This window comes from Astatotilapia calliptera, chromosome 13 (genome assembly GCF_900246225.1).
Source record: "Astatotilapia calliptera chromosome 13, fAstCal1.2, whole genome shotgun sequence".
NCBI lineage: Eukaryota > Metazoa > Chordata > Actinopteri > Cichliformes > Cichlidae > Astatotilapia > Astatotilapia calliptera.
The window spans coordinates 10,399,326-10,416,783 of NC_039314.1; the positions used below are offsets into that span (position 1 = coordinate 10,399,326).

Consider the following 17,458-nt stretch of genomic DNA (forward strand, 5'->3'; position numbering starts at 1 on the left):
TATGAGGGAAAAAAACAGGTAATAATAGTATAGTAATATATTGGTCACAATGCCAAACTGCGGGATAACAGCTTGGTTGGCATAGTTGTAACTGCCCAGCAGGGCTTGGAAGGAGAAAGAGTGCCACCAACTCATTCAGTAGAAACTGCGTGCTAAATAGGAGGAAACCTGTGATGCTGGACAAACAAGGACCCTGAACAAGTGGGAGAATGCTGCAGGTAAAATCACTTCAGCAGAGCTCTAAAAGATGGAAGCTCTCTGCTTCAAGTTTCTGGGGAAGCTGGTATACAATCTTCTTCTGAGCACCTCCAACCTGTACAGTTGAGGCCTGGCTGTCTCACCTTTCTGTCACCAGAAGGTCACACTGGACCACATTCTCAGCAGCTGCCAAGGAGTTTGGGAGGGTGGGGGCGTTACCACTGGCACCACAAGCATCTTCTTTGGGTGTTAGCAGATACCATCTGTGCTGTCATAAACCACAGCAAGAAGCAACAGCAACTGCAAATTTTCCTGCCCTTCAGGGCCAGACTTGTTTACACCAGTATTTCAACATCTTTCTTGGGCCCACACTGCCCCAACAAAGGGTGCAGGGAAAGCTCCTGGCAATAACAAGAGACTGGCAGCTTCTGGGTGATCTTGGGAGACAGCTGAGGTTCCCAGACAGTCACCACACGTAGGCCTGATACAGGCCTGCTGTCTGAAGAGTTGAAGCAAGTCATCCTGCTGGAGTTGACTGTCCAATGGGAAGATTAGTTGGAGGAAATGCAGGAAAGAAAGAAGGTAAAACATGCAGAACTGGTTGCCGACTTTCGGCAGGTGTGCTGAGAAGGTGTGCTGCAAGCCTGTGGAGGTGGGGTGTAGGGCCTTTGCAGGTCAGTCTCTAAAGTTCTAGGGCTCGTGGGGATGTATGGACTGCAGAATAGTATCAAAAACATCCTGGAAGCTGCAGATAAGTCCTCCTGAAGGCTTTGCTGAAGAGGGCTGATACATGGAGGAGCATGCTACCTGGACAGAAGCGGGGCCTAATCACCCGTGGCTGGGTTACCAGGGAGAGGGTGTCTGATGTTAAGACTCTGTGTGCATCACTGACTATTTGTCCAGGTTACATCACAAGAGACATTCACATTTGTGACTGCCAGAGGTCATTTTGTAGTGCTCATCCTGTTCCTCCTTTCATAAAGAAGCTGACCTTCTGGCAATGGTAAGTATTGATTTGCTATCCTGGAGGTGAGGAACTGGACTACCTGTGCAACCTCTGTAGGATCCAGGTGTTGGTTCATGCTGCAAGTAGCTCCTTGAGGTGACTGCTCTTGTGATTTGGTGCTATATAAATAAAATGGAATCGAATTGAAAATAGTGACACATGACACCTGCAAAACTCTTGAAAAAAGCAGTCAGAAAAAACAACCTCCACCATTCTTTTTAAGGGGGTTGTCTTATTGTTGCTGCTCTAGTGGGCCTGTTGTTGATTTCATTAACACCGAAGCAGCTAAAACTGATTAACAACCCCCTCTGCTACTTAACTGACCAGGTCAATATCCCAGAAATGTAACTGATTTGATGCTACACTTGGATTAAAACGTTTTCATGTAATTCTTGGTTAAACAATACTCCTTTCTTCAAGCTTACAAGATGAACTTCCTCACAGAACGATAACTGTAATAGAAAGTGCTGTCAAAATCTTCTGTTACACAATTGGAACATAATTAAATCTTAAATGAAAGTCCAGTTGGGTTTAAATATATACAGTGACAGATTTATTATTTCTTTTTCAAAACCAAGTAAACAAGACTTAAAAGACTAGCCTAACCTCAAGAGTGACATTATTAGTTAATTCTCATGATTGTTTGCAGTCCACTGTAAAATCACTACCAGTGTCTGTATTTAATAAAGATATTTATTCAGGACATAAATGCCTAAAAGGTTTGTCTTTCAAAGAGACACTGATACACAGATACATTTATACATCATACAGCCTGTGATTTTCAGGACTTAAAATGTGTGCCCGTGTGTACAACAAGGAAGTAACAACTGTGGGGATAAAGGGGAAAAAAGACACAAGTTATACTGTAAGTACAGTGGGAGAAATATTTATTTGATCCCTTGCTGAATCTGTAAGTTGGCTCACCTACAAAGAAATGAACACTTTTTAATTTTTATCTGCTTTTTTCTAAAAACATAAAAGTTACAAATTTATTTGCATGTCATTTAGTAAAACAATTCATCCCCTACAAACCAGCCAGAATTCTGGTTCACAGATTGACTGTATGTCCATGTGACACATCAGTCAACTACAGATACTCCTGATGTCCTTAGAATCAGTTTCCTCCAATTCCCACCTTTCCACCACCACGGGGCAAGACCAAAGAGCTGTCAAAGGACGTCAGGGACAAGGCAGTTGATACCACAGTCACCACTAAATAACTGAAATCTTGCCACACCCTCAAGGTCCCTCTGCTCAAGAAGGCTCATGTACAGACTAGAGATGGCACGATATCACTTTTTTATGTCCGATACCGATATCATAAATTTGAATATCTGCCAATACCGATATGAAACCAATATGAATCCGATATAGTGTTTTTGAATCAATAAAACTGTTTTTTTTTAAAAAATTTTGCTGCATTTTGTATAAGTTCATACTCAAGTTTAAATAAACAACAACACTAAAGCTATTCTGTTATACCTGTATGTAAAAAATGCACTGCACCCAAAATATTTCATAGTTCAGCAACACTGATCAATCTAATAAACTTAAACCTACTCAATCCTTCCTATTCTGGTATTTTAAAGAGTACTTAGCAGAAATATTAAGCAACCTAACTAATAGGGTTGCAAACTCCCAGCAAAAAAAAAAAAAAAAGGGAACCACCCCCCTACCCTCCACCTCATGATGCTTTATCGACATAATCAACTTTAATTTGATGCAGTGTGAAAAAAATGCACAGAAATAAATTACTTTTCAAGAATAATTAAATAGATTCAACATCTTTCTTCAACAGAATTGCAGACTGCACAGATGGTACCTTCCCAAAGGAAAAAGTACTATAGCTTACTAGGGTATATTAGACTTAACAGTTACTATACACAGTAATGGACTTCTATATATTTTACATCAGATTAAAACTTTGGGTGTAAGATTCAGATAAGTATTTATTAAAAGCTAGACATTTTAAATGAGAATAAGAAAGAAAAGTATGTCTTTGTGCCCCCTTTTCCCTGTTCATGCCCTATGGGCCCCCTGGCTAAACTTTGCTAGATCCGCCCCTGCACAGTTACCAGCCGTCAGCTAGAAAAAGATCCTGGTGTAGAAATTAATATTAAATACATTCTAACAACAGCTTATCAAGGTTAAACGAGCTGCTGTTGTTCAGCCGCTGGTTTCCTCTTTCTGGTGCAAAGTGGGCCAAAAACAAACAAGAGAGACGGACTCGCGACAGAAAAGCCGATCAGCTGATCATTAAGCAGTTTCATGATTGAAGTAGCAGCAAGGAGAGGGAGGGACAGAGAAGAGCCAGTTGCTCCATATATTGGTTGTTAAGTTTAATGTGGGAATGCTTTACAAACATTCAGAGATGAACTTACACATTTGCTTTACTTCTCTCTGGGATAACTTCATCAGAGATGAAATGCTGGTTTGGTAGCGAGGCTACAAATACACACAGCCACTCTATCACTGATGCACACTGCTCCGATGTGCTAAGGTTATGAGCTGAGTTATGCCATGTCGCAAGTTTTGTGAGGAGCTTTTTTTTTTGATATCTAATGGATCGATTACATTTTTTATTTCTGGCAGATATCCGATCCAGTAATTTACGTCAGTATCGGACCGATACCGATACGTAATATCGGATCGGTCCATCTCTAGTACAGACTCATCTTAAGTTTGGCAGTAAAAATCTAAATGCTTCAGAGAAGGCTTGGGAGAAAGTGCTGTGGTCAGATGAAACCAAAATCGAGCTCTTTGGCATCAAGTAGACCTGCTGTGTTTGGAGGAAGAGAAATACTGAGCATGACCCAAAGGACATCATCCCCACACCCAAGCACAGAGGTGGATACATTATGCTTTGGGGCTGTGTACCGGGCGAGTTCACCACTTTGCCTTCAACCAAGAAACCGGAAGGATTTAGAAAGTTTCGTTCTCAGTCATATTTTGCTCGGAGATCCAATACTCATGTCACTCAGTAACATACAAATCCGTTCATAAGTTTTATGTGATGTGCTTTTCTTGGATTTTTAGTTGATATTCTGTCTCCCTCCATTAAAATGAAACTGCCATAAACATGAGAGACTGCTCATCTCTATGTAAGCGAGCAAACGTACAAATTCAGCACGGGATCAAATAATTATTTCTGCCACTAAAAAATGAGTACCTTATGAGTATTTTATTTACATACAAGTTTATTTGCAATCAGCACTTTGAGGCAGTGACACAAATTAAACCACTGAAGTTCACTCCATCTAGGTCACGTGATCTGGCGCTTCAGAACATTTACTGGTAGCATGTCAGATGAGAAGGTGTTTTTTTTCTGTTCTGGACATTTTTAGTTGTTTTTCCAGGTCTGCCTGTAGATTAACACTGTGCTCCTTTCTGATGGGGGGTTGTTTGCAAACCCGAAGAGATTCTTGCAGAAGCCTGTTCTAGTCCACTTCTAGACTCCTGTAACTTCTGCCTCTGTAAGCTGGCTCCTCACTCCTCAGAAGCTTGCTCCAGATGTCTGCATCAGGTCTGCCTCTCCTCTCCTCCTCTCTGAGTTTCCTCTGTTCTTTGTTGAGTTCTCTCACTATATGATTGGTTTCCTTCTGCCTCCTGTATCTACTGGGGTCATTGACATAGTTTACTTTCTGCTTCTTCAAAACTTTTTGCTGCAGAGCAGTAGATTAATTCCTGCAGTCTCTTCAACTTTATCATGGTGGTGCCTCTGAGTGTTTCTTAGATTTTGTGGAAGTAAAAACACCGACCTCCTCCCACAATGTGATTTGTGGGATTTTGGGTACTTGATTGTCACCCAGAGGCTGGGTTTGGTCTTCTGTGCTGCAAACTGTGGGTTTTTATCTTGGTACCGAAATGACTTAATCTGCCTCATAAAGGGTGTTATTGCACAGTCGCCTCTGCCTCCAAGAAGGGCCTTCTTCAAGTATGCTTTTCAAGCCTGTAGTAAGAGCATATACAGAATATACAGCAAATGTAACAGCAATGGCTTCATTGTTAGGAAAACTGACTCTGCGAACAATATAAATAGAAGAAAAATAAAAAATGACCTCACATCATGGAAAGAAGACATTTGGAAACATTCACTTCTCTGAAAAGTGAAGTCATTGAGGAAGTGCCTTAAACAAACATTGTTTTTAATGACCAGCAGGGGGCAAGTCCTCTGGTTGTAGACGTAAGTATGATTGGTCTGAATTCTATTAGAAGATGATCCCACTTTAAACTCTGTGTAAGAATATTTTTTATAATGAGTTTATGGTCTCAGTGGTTAGTTTGGAATCTCATTTAATCCAGATGTTGTTAATGTTGGAAACCCATTTGGTGTAAAACAGCTGAAAAAATAGGGTATGATTTAGAGTGGGTACTTCCTTATATGATACCACACTGTTTTCACTTTGACCAAAAAGAAGTTGAACTTACATAAAACGCGAGAGGAGCCGCTGTTCTTGCACACGACTATAGAGACACCAGAATTATTAAAGCTTCCCATGTGATATCACATATCACAGATCCACATTAGATCTGGTGACCCAGATCTAATGTGGCATATGACCAGCGGATACGGTGCTGGTGTGAACAAAGACTGAGTTGATATCCAGTCTGAAGGAAAAAGGCAAAATAAGAAATAAAAAAATAAAAATGAAAAATTAGAACTTCAGAAGAAACCAAATATTGTTGTGAAATTATTTCATTTAAAAACTACAGAAAAAAATACCTTTTTATTAAGTTGCAATTCCGCAGCGTTTCAGGTCAATAACACGGGACAAAAACAAAAACAACACTGTTGTATGTCCTGAGGTTATTTACATGTCATGCCTGCACTGACACGACTTAATATTTTCTAACTTAATTAACAAGAAACACGCCTGGGCGTGCACTCTGACGTCAGGGTGCTAAAAAGCTTTTTGCATAATAATGGGGAGCCGAACAGGCTATAGTTTGTGCATTTAATGAGAATATTATTTAAATACCAAACCAAAAAGATTCAAAACTACAATACTACTTTGAAAATCTTTCAGCATATAGAAAACATCAAGGTTTAAGAAGTGAAACTGAGCAGGGTGTAAGTTATTCTTTTCATAATGACAACCCACACAATGTTCCAGACACAGTCCAAGAAAACGTCCCAGAGAGATATAAAAGGAAACGGGGTGTGAGCACAAAAGCTGTGTGGTTCTCTGAGATTTGTCACCCTGACGTTCACACTCAAGCACTTCAGCCTCCAGTGGTTTAGCTTGCCTTCCTCAAATCTACGTACAGTCATGTGAAAAGGAAAGTTTTCAAGGATCCTACAGGTCTATGAAAAACTAAGCACACCCTTACTGCTTCCATAGGAATTAAAGCCCTGCTGATTATATGTACTTTAATTGATCATCAGGAAGCGTGACCACCTCTATAAAAGCAGAAGTTTTGGCAGTTTGTCCCAGCAAATCCCAGCAAATTCACCCAAAGGTCAGACTAGGCGACAGCTGCGTCCCGGACTCTACGGGCCCCAGTTCACATGTCAAATGTTACGTTTTACAACAGTACAATTAGAAAAAGACTGAACCAGTATGACTTGTTTGGAAGGGTTGACAGGAGTAAACATCTCTATCTAAAGGTTTGCAAAGTTGCAGCTGAACAAACCACAAATCTTCTGCAACAATGTCCTTGGATGGACACGGCGGCAGTGTAGGGTTAATAATTTGTGCTTGTTGGTCATAAAGAAGAGTGAGCTATAATTCCTCCACAATGATGCGAGAGACTGACAAATTCACCCAGAACTTGACCCTACTTCAAGTTGTTGCTAAAGGTGCTTCTGCTAGCTATTGCAGCATGCAGGTGGACTTATATATATATATATATATATATATATATATATATATATATATATATATATATATATATATATATATATATATATATATATATATATATATATATATATATTTTGGCCTGTCCCGTTTGGCTCTTTTGCCATCAGAATTGTTGTCTAAAGGCAAAGAAAGATGCCCAACGGATTTACTTTACCAAACTGACCATCCCAGCCTTGCCGTAATGGTCCATTTGATTCACCTTTTATTGTTTATTTTATTTTCACTTACTGAATACGGGACAGACTTGACTGGGGGAAAGAAGGGGAGAAAGAAAGAGGGAAAGAGAAACAGCTGAGAAGAGGGACGGGGGAGAAGGGCAAAAGACAAAAACCAACAGAACGGGCAGAGAAAAAAAAATGCATATATCAATCACCTGGATCACCTGCTGAGAAAGAAAAAAGAAAGCAAGCAGAAGAGAACAAGAGTAATAGAATAAACAACATCACAATGATATATGGGAATATGACAGTAAATACTAAATATTAAACATTATTGTGCAGCACATAAGATCAACAGAACACAGTGTGCTTTGAGGTAGGAGCCAAAAAGGGTGTAGTTTGTGGGTGTGATCACCCGTGTGTACACCTGTGAGCATGGACGCGCTTGTTTTTTGTCTTTTTTTAAAAGGTTCCTTCATGTAATAATCTGCTAGAGGGTGTGGGGGGGCCACAGCCCCGTCCTCCAGGGCGTGAAGCAGGTGTGGAGGAGATCAAAACTCCAGACATCCAGAGGCCCCCAGAACACAAAAGACCAAGGAAGACCAACAGAGGGGCAGCTGCGCCACTGTCCCGGAAAGAGCTGAGGAGAGTCCCAGATGAGGGCTCACTCAGCAGCCGCGGAGCAGAAGCCAGGGGGAGTTGCAGTGACGCGCCCGTGAGCTCCGCCGGCAGCCAGCCGCACCTGAGTGACCGAGCCCCAGGCCGAGAGGCCGGGGGCACCCCACCTCCGAAGTGGCCCGAGCGAGCCCCAGGCTCCAGGCCCCGATAAGCGGCTGCCAAGGAGTGAGCCGGTGTGTACCTGGACGCCCATCCCCGGACACAAAGAACCACCAACGCACCGATGTCTGAGGGGGTCCGCCACTGGCAGGGGAAGTGGTGGTAGGGGGAGATAGGCCTCCAAACCTTGGAGGGCCTGAGATGTCCCCAGAGAGGTGGCGTCTGATACCCAACCTGACATATAGACACAGACATACAGGCACACACAGATACAAACATCCATTCCCACCCTCATGCTCTCATATGCACTTACTCCACACTCAACCAACGTGGAGACAGACATAAAGAGACGTTGTACACACGATCACACTCCCCAAGCGTACTCTACAAACCGGGTCTAGGTGCCCCCGCCCCTGGAGGGGGAAACTGCACCCAGACCCAGGTGGTGTTTCCCTTTTCCCTGCGGTGGGGGGAGGCAGACCGCCCCGACTCTGCAGCAGCAGGAAGGCTCCACACTCCAGACCGCAGTCGGACGGCCAACTCCTCCTCCTAGTCCTAGCCCCCCTGCTCCAGCAGGTCGCAGAGAACGGGGGTGAGAGAAGACTCCGAACCTCCCTCCACCCGCTCATTGTAATGTTGATGCATGTGTGTTCTAAGGTGCATTTAAAACCCAGGAGGGCTTGGAGCTACCTGCCAGAGAGCAGCAGGTAAGCGCATGGTCCCTCCTGCTAGCCCTCAATGTCTACGTGTATTTAAAATTGAGAGGTGGGCAACGATGCCAGGGGTGGGGTGTACACCCTGATGGTACTTTGGACTCCGTGTATCGTGCCCACCCCCAAGATCCTATATGTATGTGTAATGAGAGTGTGAGTAATGTGAATGTCTAAGTTGTGGGATAAAATTGAGGCAGAGGCAGCCAGAAGGGGACGGGGGGGGGGGGGGGGGGGGGGGGGGGGGGGGGTAGCCTCCTCTGCACCCTGGTGACATACCCCCACTCCAAGGTCCTGCATGTGTGGGTGGTTGTGGAGGAGCGGGAAGAGGGAGGCAGCTGGAGATGGGGAGGGAAGGAAGGGAGGGGCAAGTGACCCCTCCCTGGGGCCAGCTCCCCCGCTGACCCCAGTAGGCACCCCCATACTCCGCGACCCGCCAGGGAAAGGGGGCCCAGGCCCATCCAGACCGGGCCCAGTGCAGCAGCGCCGCCCGGCCCCACAGAGCCCGGGACAGTCCACCCAACCCCACCACAGAGAAAACTGCACCCACCCCACCATCCACTCATCTTCCAGACTACATAAGACAATAAACACCCAGGCTGAGATCTTCCTCCACCTCTCCTGTATCTCCCCCTCCTGCAGAGGCAGCTCCTGAGGAGAGGAAAGCTCCTGCAAGATGTGACAATCTCCCCCACCAGTTGAAGAGCCCCCCAGGTGGCTCGACGCACCGGCGGCACCCTGCTCCAGGGCTGGGCCCCCATGCACCCACCCACCCACAACCCCGGCAACACACCAACCAGGACCCAAGCCCCCGAGGCCCGGTCCGGGTCCCAGCCCAGAGACGGAGCGCCCCCAGAACCTCACGCCCATCCCGGACCCACCCAGGGGCAGCCAGGCTACCAGGTCAGTAACCCACGTCCGTCAGCACAGACCCTCCCCTAGCCCCGCTGCACGCAGCCGCGAGGAAACAGTCACCGGAGAGCCAACAGAGCCCCTAACCGGACATGACCGCTACCCCGGACTTATATTTTTTTACAGGATTGCAGAGAGTCCTGTGAAAACTTTTTCAAAGTGCAGACACAATTATGTGTAAAATTATTCTTCTTTGCTCATTGGAACAAGAAGCAGAAAGACATACTGCACATGCTGAAGTCAGTGTGAATAGTGTACACAAGTAAATAAAGTTAAATGATTTAAAATAAAATAGCTCAATCCTAATGAAATGTTTCAGCTTAAAAAAAATCAGTAAACCTTTTGTCCCTTATTTTTATTGTTGAATCAATATGACTAAATGATTAAAACCACACAGACAATGAAAGGACAATGGGAGAATGTAAAAGAGACGATATGAGAAACATGATCTTTAATGTCAGATTGCAGAATATTGACAATGGATTCCACTTTTCATTTAAAAACCTTGAAAAACCCTCATTTAGCTATTTACAGTTTGCTGGATTCCTTTCTCATTTACACTATAAACAATGTATTAGCAATTTAACATTTTTCAACTGTACATCTTTGTTGCTTACTGCAGTGAATGTTATGCAAGTTATGCTTAATGTAAGCAGATTAACATTTTAAAATTCCTGCTTTTTTGAATAAATACTTTGAATGAATTCAAGCAAAAGTAAACCAAAAGAAAATCCCCCCCAGCTATTTCAGTAGTCCTCTGAAGGCTGAATTTAAGCCTTTGCTGCTTTTCATTAGCACCAGTTTAAATGTCTTAGAAACTGAACGAACATTATCAGTGATGTTTAAAGGACCAAATTGTGTTTTTGAGAACTAATTTCACCTTTCAAACCAACATCAGGTAAAGCACGAGGTCAACGTTTCATGGCGATCTCTCTCTTTTTCTCTCAGCTTGAAGAGAATTTTTCATCACAGGGACGGAGGCGTAACTGGGGTCCAGGCGGATGGCAGTCGGCCAAGTGGCGAGAGGTCATACTGAGCCGTATCATGCACTTCTGTGGCCGTGCTGTTGTCGTACATGGGAGAGCCAGAGGAGGGCACTGTTGCTGAATGAGACAGGGTGGGATAGTGGCTGCTGGACCCTCGAAGAAACTGGGAGCTCAGACAGTTGTTTATCCCCCCATTGTGGGACACCGGAGTGAGTGACGAGTTGCTCACAGACCACAGGCTGGTGTACTGACTGGACAGAGATGGACAGAAAACTTCTCATTCGTCTCTTCTTTGGATGTTTTAAAAGTGCTTCTCATTCAAATGTTCAGACATGGCATCGATAAAGTTTTTTTGTTTTTTTTTAAATGTGTTGTATTTGTTCAATGTGTTTTTTAGTTTAAATACATAAAGATCATTAAGTTTTTGCAAAGTGAAAAAGACAAAATGAAAAGCTAAATTTGAGAGAAATGAAGGAGAGCTATTCAACGTCTCTGATGATGCTACTTTTTGTATGGATTTTGTATCTAACGGTTGTTTGTGAGAACAAACAAACAATCTCAAGTCAGTGCCTCACACTCTTTAAAGCTTCAGTGTTAGAGTCAGTTTAAGTATTTTAACTTCTAATGACGTAATTCTTTTTGTACATGATCTATTTCAAAATGCATAAAAATGGACCTTTGCTACAAATAACTGATTTATAATCTAGTTTAGCTGAAATCTTTGCCTTATATATGTGTTTTTCCTTTCTCGCCAGTATTATTAATGCACTATTTGCATCTTGTATAATTATTTGTATGTTTAAATTATCATTTTGACCAAACGTGAACCAAACTCTTGTTCCTCCTAATGCTTTACTAATACTGGACTAAAAAAGATAATAATTGAGAGAAGATTTGTGATCTTGCACATCCAAGGACTGAATTTTCATTGTCTTTTGTGATTATCCTATCATTTCTGACTAGAGTCAGAAAAATAAGCAAAAGAAAACAGCACAAACCTAGAACTGGTACCAGAGGTGGAGTTATGGGCCATGGGAATCATGCTCGAGTGTGTTGGCATCTGAAGACTGGACCAGTTATCATGGCTTGAAAGCATCGACAGACAGGTTGAAGAGTTGTCTGAGAAACTGGCTGCAACACAAAGACATCTGTGTTCAGTGGTTTTGGATATATCTGTCAAAAGTCAAATTATATATCTTTATTATAAAGTTTATCACCTTTTGTTTTGTCTGTATGTTTCAGGACTAGTCCCCCTGACAGTGACAGGGGTGAATCTCATACATCCTTGTGCAAAGCCACGCTGTTTACAGCTCTTAGGCTCCGCTCGCACAAAAGCCAAAGGAATGCAAAACATTCCCAGCTCAGTAACGTTTGTTTGAGTTTCTTGTTAATAGTTGGGGAAGGAAGTGGTGTGATTCTATAAAAAGGTAACTGGTGGAGAGAGATACTCACTGGGTGAGTTGGTCCGATGGGTATACGGGCTGGAGTAAGGGGCAGAGCGGTGGGTCCTCAGAGTTGAGTAGCGCTCGCAACCATGGGATGGCGAGAGGGAGATTGGACTCCCAAACTGGCTGTGAGGACTGGCTGAAGGGCAGAGAGGAGCTGCCCCTGGAATAAACCAGCTACCCACTGTCTCCATGAGAGGAGAAAATAAAGGAAAAGATTAGCACCACTTGCTTATTACAATGAAAAAAGAAAGAAAAAAGAAGATATACTTACACTGAGAGTAACCAGATTGCTGGTTTTCACTGGCATCTTCTCGTATGTCTTTATTATCAGTCCTGCGAGAATGAAGACTGGTTTATTTCTACTGATTGTGTTGTTTGAGAAAACCCTTTCACACGCTTTAATGCAAAATTTAAACTTCACATGTATCCTTACCTCTCCTTTGCGTCTAGAAAGGCCTTGGCAAAAGGGTTGTACTTTATTTTCAGGGCAGTTATCTAAAATCCAAATATTAAAAAAAAATGTATAAATAACGTGGATATGGTTTGTTAAAATTAAACAAACAAACGAGCAAAATCAAAACCCCAAATTAAAAAAACCCGAATAAACTAAATCGTGCGCAAAAGCTGTGCGTAAATTACGCACACATTAAACTTTATTTGTATTCTATTTCTGTTAACCATATTTCTTGCTAAACTCATTTTATTCTAAAACACACACACACACACACACACACACACACACACACACACACACACACACACACACACACACACACACACACACAAATCGGTGCATTGCCTACCTCTTCATTTTGGTACGCCGTTACTGCAATAAACTGTGTCTCTGGGAAAGAGTGGCTGGTGATCATCCTCCGTGGGCCTCCAACCCGAACTATATGAATGCGTGGCTCATACTTGTGCAAAGAATTTAACATGATCTGGAAAAACGACAACGCAGATGTAGCTATGTTGTGTCTCTGAAACGCATTTTCATTGTGTATTTCATTTTAAAAACACGGCACGAACTTGCCTTGCACTTACCTGACCTCCTCCGTTGAGCTTATTTGTGAGTTTGACTTTACTAAACGAGACGGGAGCCTTCATCCAGTGCGCGCCGAAGTTTGGGGAGTCTGGGTGGATGTACACACAGCTGGGAGTTTGAGGTTCGGGTTTTCCACCAGGCACCCACTCTCCGTTGACGTATTTCCACCTGTGGTTGTCTGCAGACGCGAAATCCAGCAAAAAGGAATACATGGCGTTCGGGTCCAGTCCAGACACGCTCACTTTCAGCACCGGAAACATGCGCCTTAAAAAAAAAGTCACACATTTTAAAATACGGAAGAAACTTAGAACTGTGTTTTACATCAGTCTATCCGTCCATGCGCTCACCTGCCATTCTTTGTAACTATCATTTCATTTGTGAGGTTTTTAAACTTTTGCCACAGCTCGCTCTCATCCAAGGACACTTTCAGCTCCCTCTCCGTGGGGTCACCCTTCTCGCTCCCGGCCTGCAGCTCACTCTCCACCGCACTGAGGAGGTGATCTACCCGGTACTGAACGGCCTTGCTCGGACACTCGCCAGCGCCTGTCGCCATTCTGTCCAGTACCTCCAGGGCTGAAACACGTAGCTTACTGAAGAACCTTAAAGCTGCTCCAGAATCTCTTTCGTCTCCTTGTGCAATTGGAAAAACAACTTCTGTCCGAGGAAGCTGAACGTCACTCACAGCTCCTGCATATAAAGGCTAAAGAGAAGCTCCAGCTGAGGATGGGTGTTTGGAGGAGAGGTGGTTGGCTCATCTCCTCTTTGATCTTCGCAGACTTGTTGCAGATTGGCTGAAAGCGGCCATATCATTGAGGCCCACAGGATGACAGCGTTTTGAATAAAGCAGTTTGACCTTCTTTATTACATCAACCTGTAAACATTGACACTTTGATCAAAGCCACACCTGCAGAAAGCAAATCGCTGAGCTGGCCTTCACAAGATCCACGCTGCAGTTTGAGTAATTCTTTCACTTTTATTGTAAACTGATGGCAGCCCGATTTTATGAGAATTATTTCTGAGCTACAGCTTGAAACCTTTTCAGTTCTGTGTTGTTGTTGGGTTTTTTTTTCAACATAAACAAATCAACAAAAAAGGAAGGAACAAAGATAAACAAATAAAATGAACAACACAGTGATCCAAACACACAGAAATTCAAATAAAAGTTCACAAATCCACATAAATTAAAAATTAATAACTCCAATTATTTTTGACTGAACTAGTCCAAGTTTCACAACTCTAAATCTCTTATGGAGAGTTTTTTTTTTCTTTGAGGAAATGTAATACACATTTTCTCAAAGAAAAAAGGTCTGAAGTGATGTTTCGTTATAGTCAAAACTTTAGTGTATATTTTGTTGTGTATGTGTATGTTTTGCTTGTGGGATAATGTCTTACTCATTCACTTTTATGACATTTATTTTTTATTATTATTTATAATGTAGAGTGCATGTGGAAAGTGTTCACAGCACTTCACTTGTTCTGCAGTTTGTACAGCCTTATTCAAAACCTTCATATAATAGACCATAATGACAAACAGAAAAAAATTTGACTGAAAATCTTAAAAATGTATTTAAAAAAACATGTAGCATGTAAGTATTCAACACTGTGAATGCTTTCCAAGCTGTACTGTATATAGTGTAATCATCTCAGGCACATCTTGACCTTTAGAGCCCCAGCTCACTTCTATCCAATCAAATTTAATTTAAGTGATGAATGAATGAGAGATCTAGACAAACGCACACAAAGTGCAACAACAACATCCTTGATCATTTTACTAAAACTTAAAAAAGCCGGTGAGCGTAGATGAATGTTTTTATTAAAACAAACTGACACAAAAGTAAAGAATCTTGAATCCTGAAGAAAACAGTTCACTTTGAGAACCTTTACCTTTTGAAAAGTGAATCACTGAAGGCTCCTGTGTCACAGACCCAAGTCTCAAACTCTGCTGGCTGCATAGAAAACACTCACACATGAACATCGGTCTAAATAGTTTTTGTTTTTCATATTTGCTTTCATGCACCTGACACCCTGCTCAGGTGTTGGGGATGCGAGGGTCTGTGAGTCTGAACACTTTCCCGTTGTTTCGATAGGCTGGGCTGGCTCGCCCTCCTGCTTGGAGCCGATGCCTGGAAGGACCTACGGTAGAACAAGAAAGAAAAAACACAGTCACTGATAACTCACTAAATGAAAAAGTGATTTACATCCATTTAGTACAGCAGTGTCACCCTCACAAATAACTACTATATACTGCCGTTGCCATGGTGGCATCCAAGAAATAACAAATAAAATAAAAACAAATGATAAAAGCAGATAGTTTGTGGCACCCACGTGTTAGCTTCCAGTATAGCTCTGTGGTGTTGTGTTGCGGTTGGCTTGTGTTACTAACCAAATCTTGGGCGCCTCATTCCTCCTGCCAGCACAGTGAGTCTGACTCTGTGTCCAGCAGTCTGGACCAGAGTTCACAGCAAGCAGAGAAAAACAAATCCCACTCAGGTTAAAGAGAAGCTGAAAGACTCCTTCAGATTGTGTCGCCTCAATGAATATGAATGTTACTAAAAAACAAAAAAGATCTCACAGACAAAGGTTAAACTTTCCATGTCACTTACCAACTTTTATGTGGAAACCATGTTGGTTAAAGAAAGGGCGTATCTTTGCCTCAGAAGACTGACGTAAATATCTGCTTTCCTGCTCTTCTCAGGGATCTCAGGGATTGTCTGTTTAATAGAAAAGTTGAAGACGCAGCATTAAATTCTAATCAAGTCAATCAGCTCGGTCTGGAAGGTCCTCATAAAGTCAAGCTTCTGGCTGTGAATGTGGTCTCTTTTATCTACAAGTGCAGAGCATTTCATTCAGTTATAACTTCCTTTTCTATTAGTTATTTAGTCATTTAAAAAGAGGAACCCCTTTGTATATTAGCCGAGGAAGAAATGGTTTAAAAGTCAGAGGTGTCATTTCCCACAGTCCTAGTGTCCCATTTGGCGCCTGTCTCTTCTCCTCCAACACCCCACCTGGCGCTAACTGTCACACCAGGCCATTTCCTGGTGTGGGTCAGCAGGACTGTGAATTAACATTGATCTCTATTGCGCTTTAGATCCCCTCCCAGACCACCCCCCCCCCCCCCCCCCCTCAATCCTCAAAGGATGAAATGCAGGTGCAATTCAAGCAAACCTGAGAAAAAAGATTTAAACTTGTATTGTCTCAGCTTTGAATCTCGAGAAAAAAAGAGAAGCGTTTCGCATATTTTAACCTATTTGCTTATCGTATAATAAGCTGTTCACTGGCTTTTTGATTTCATTTTCTCGCCATCATTGGCACAACTCGTGAAAATCAACTGAGAGATGATCAACCTCAATATCTGTTTGAACTGCACTTTTGAATGTTTTTCATTATAGAAATTTCTTCTGCTCAAAAATGACTTCAGGGCTGTACATATATTCTTCATTTTGGTTTGTTGATTAGGTTAGCTGACTTCTGTATTAAGATAGACAGAAGCAATGGAACTTTCCAACTGTGAAAAACACACTATAGAGTCTAATGCTGCCATAAATAGTCATAGTTGTCGTGTCCTCCTCCCCTCACACCCAGCTGATTGTGGCAGATGGCCGCCCCTCCCTGAGCCTGAGTTTTCTTCCTGTTAAAAGAGAGTTTTTCCTTCCCACTGTTGCCAAACCACTTACTCACTAGGGGTCATATAATTGTTGGGGTTTTCTCAGTCTTCTTTGTAGGTTCTTCCACCTTATAATATAAAGTGTTTTGAGGGAACTGTTGTTATTAATTAGCACTTTGAAATGAACTGAATATAAGCTTTGTATGCTTTATGTAGACACGTGTGATAAGGATGAAATGTATTCAGATAAAAAAATAAAAAATAAAACATAAAGTACCTAATGATTATCATGGAGAGGGAGGTTTTTGGAGAGTAAATTAATTGTTTTAGTCAATATGTAAAACACATTTATACACCAGTACTTCCAGTGCAGGGCTTCAGTTAAAGCACTGACAGCCTGTGGATGTCTATAGGGTGGGGAGTTTTCTCCAGAGCTAGTGGATCTAAGATTTCAGCACTGAGGCGACCTTAACGCTCCCACATGCCTCCTGGCTTTGACCAGTCACTGTTTGCCTTCTCTTGCTTTCCCTCCAGTCAGGCTCATCCTCTGTTTGCTTAGGCCCACTTTGACACAGAGGTGAGAGAAAAAATGAATCCTGCATGCTTGTCCATATATGCTCATCTCAGCACTTGAGCATAACCTCTTCTCTGGTTTTCTCACTTTTTTGAGTCTCTTCACCATCCTCCGCCACCGTTCCCTTACATTACTGTAAATATTTTAAATAATGCTCTCTATCCTTAATAATAACTGTT

The 17,458-nt window shown here is 42.5% G+C and overlaps 1 protein-coding gene across 1 annotated transcript; it reads right to left on the reverse strand.

Moving 5' to 3' along the window:
• Positions 1–10,144: 10,144 nt before the first annotated feature.
• On the reverse strand, positions 10,145–13,747 carry tbxtb (T-box transcription factor Tb). The gene is made up of 8 exons (XM_026190439.1): positions 13,449–13,747; positions 13,101–13,365; positions 12,863–12,997; positions 12,493–12,554; positions 12,331–12,392; positions 12,064–12,240; positions 11,610–11,742; positions 10,145–10,862 (listed from the first exon to the last, which is right to left on the reverse strand). The coding sequence occupies exons 1-8, from the start codon at positions 13,652–13,654 to the stop codon at positions 10,592–10,594; spliced, it is 1,311 nt and encodes a 436-aa protein (XP_026046224.1). The 5' UTR covers positions 13,655–13,747; the 3' UTR covers positions 10,145–10,591.
• Positions 13,748–17,458: the final 3,711 nt, after the last annotated feature.

Bases quoted from the DNA above. Each gene is read 5' to 3' on its own strand.
- tbxtb (XM_026190439.1), bottom strand. From the start codon at position 13,654: ATGGCGACAGGCGCTGGCGAGTGTCCGAGCAAGGCCGTTCAGTACCGG. The intron at 12,998-13,100 runs GTAAGTGCAAGG...TCGTTTTTCCAG, and splicing joins AGCTCAACGGAGGAGGTCAG to ATCATGTTAAATTCTTTGCA. The intron at 12,241-12,330 runs GTAAGTATATCT...TCATGGAGACAG, and splicing joins GCAATCTGGTTACTCTCAGT to TGGGTAGCTGGTTTATTCCA.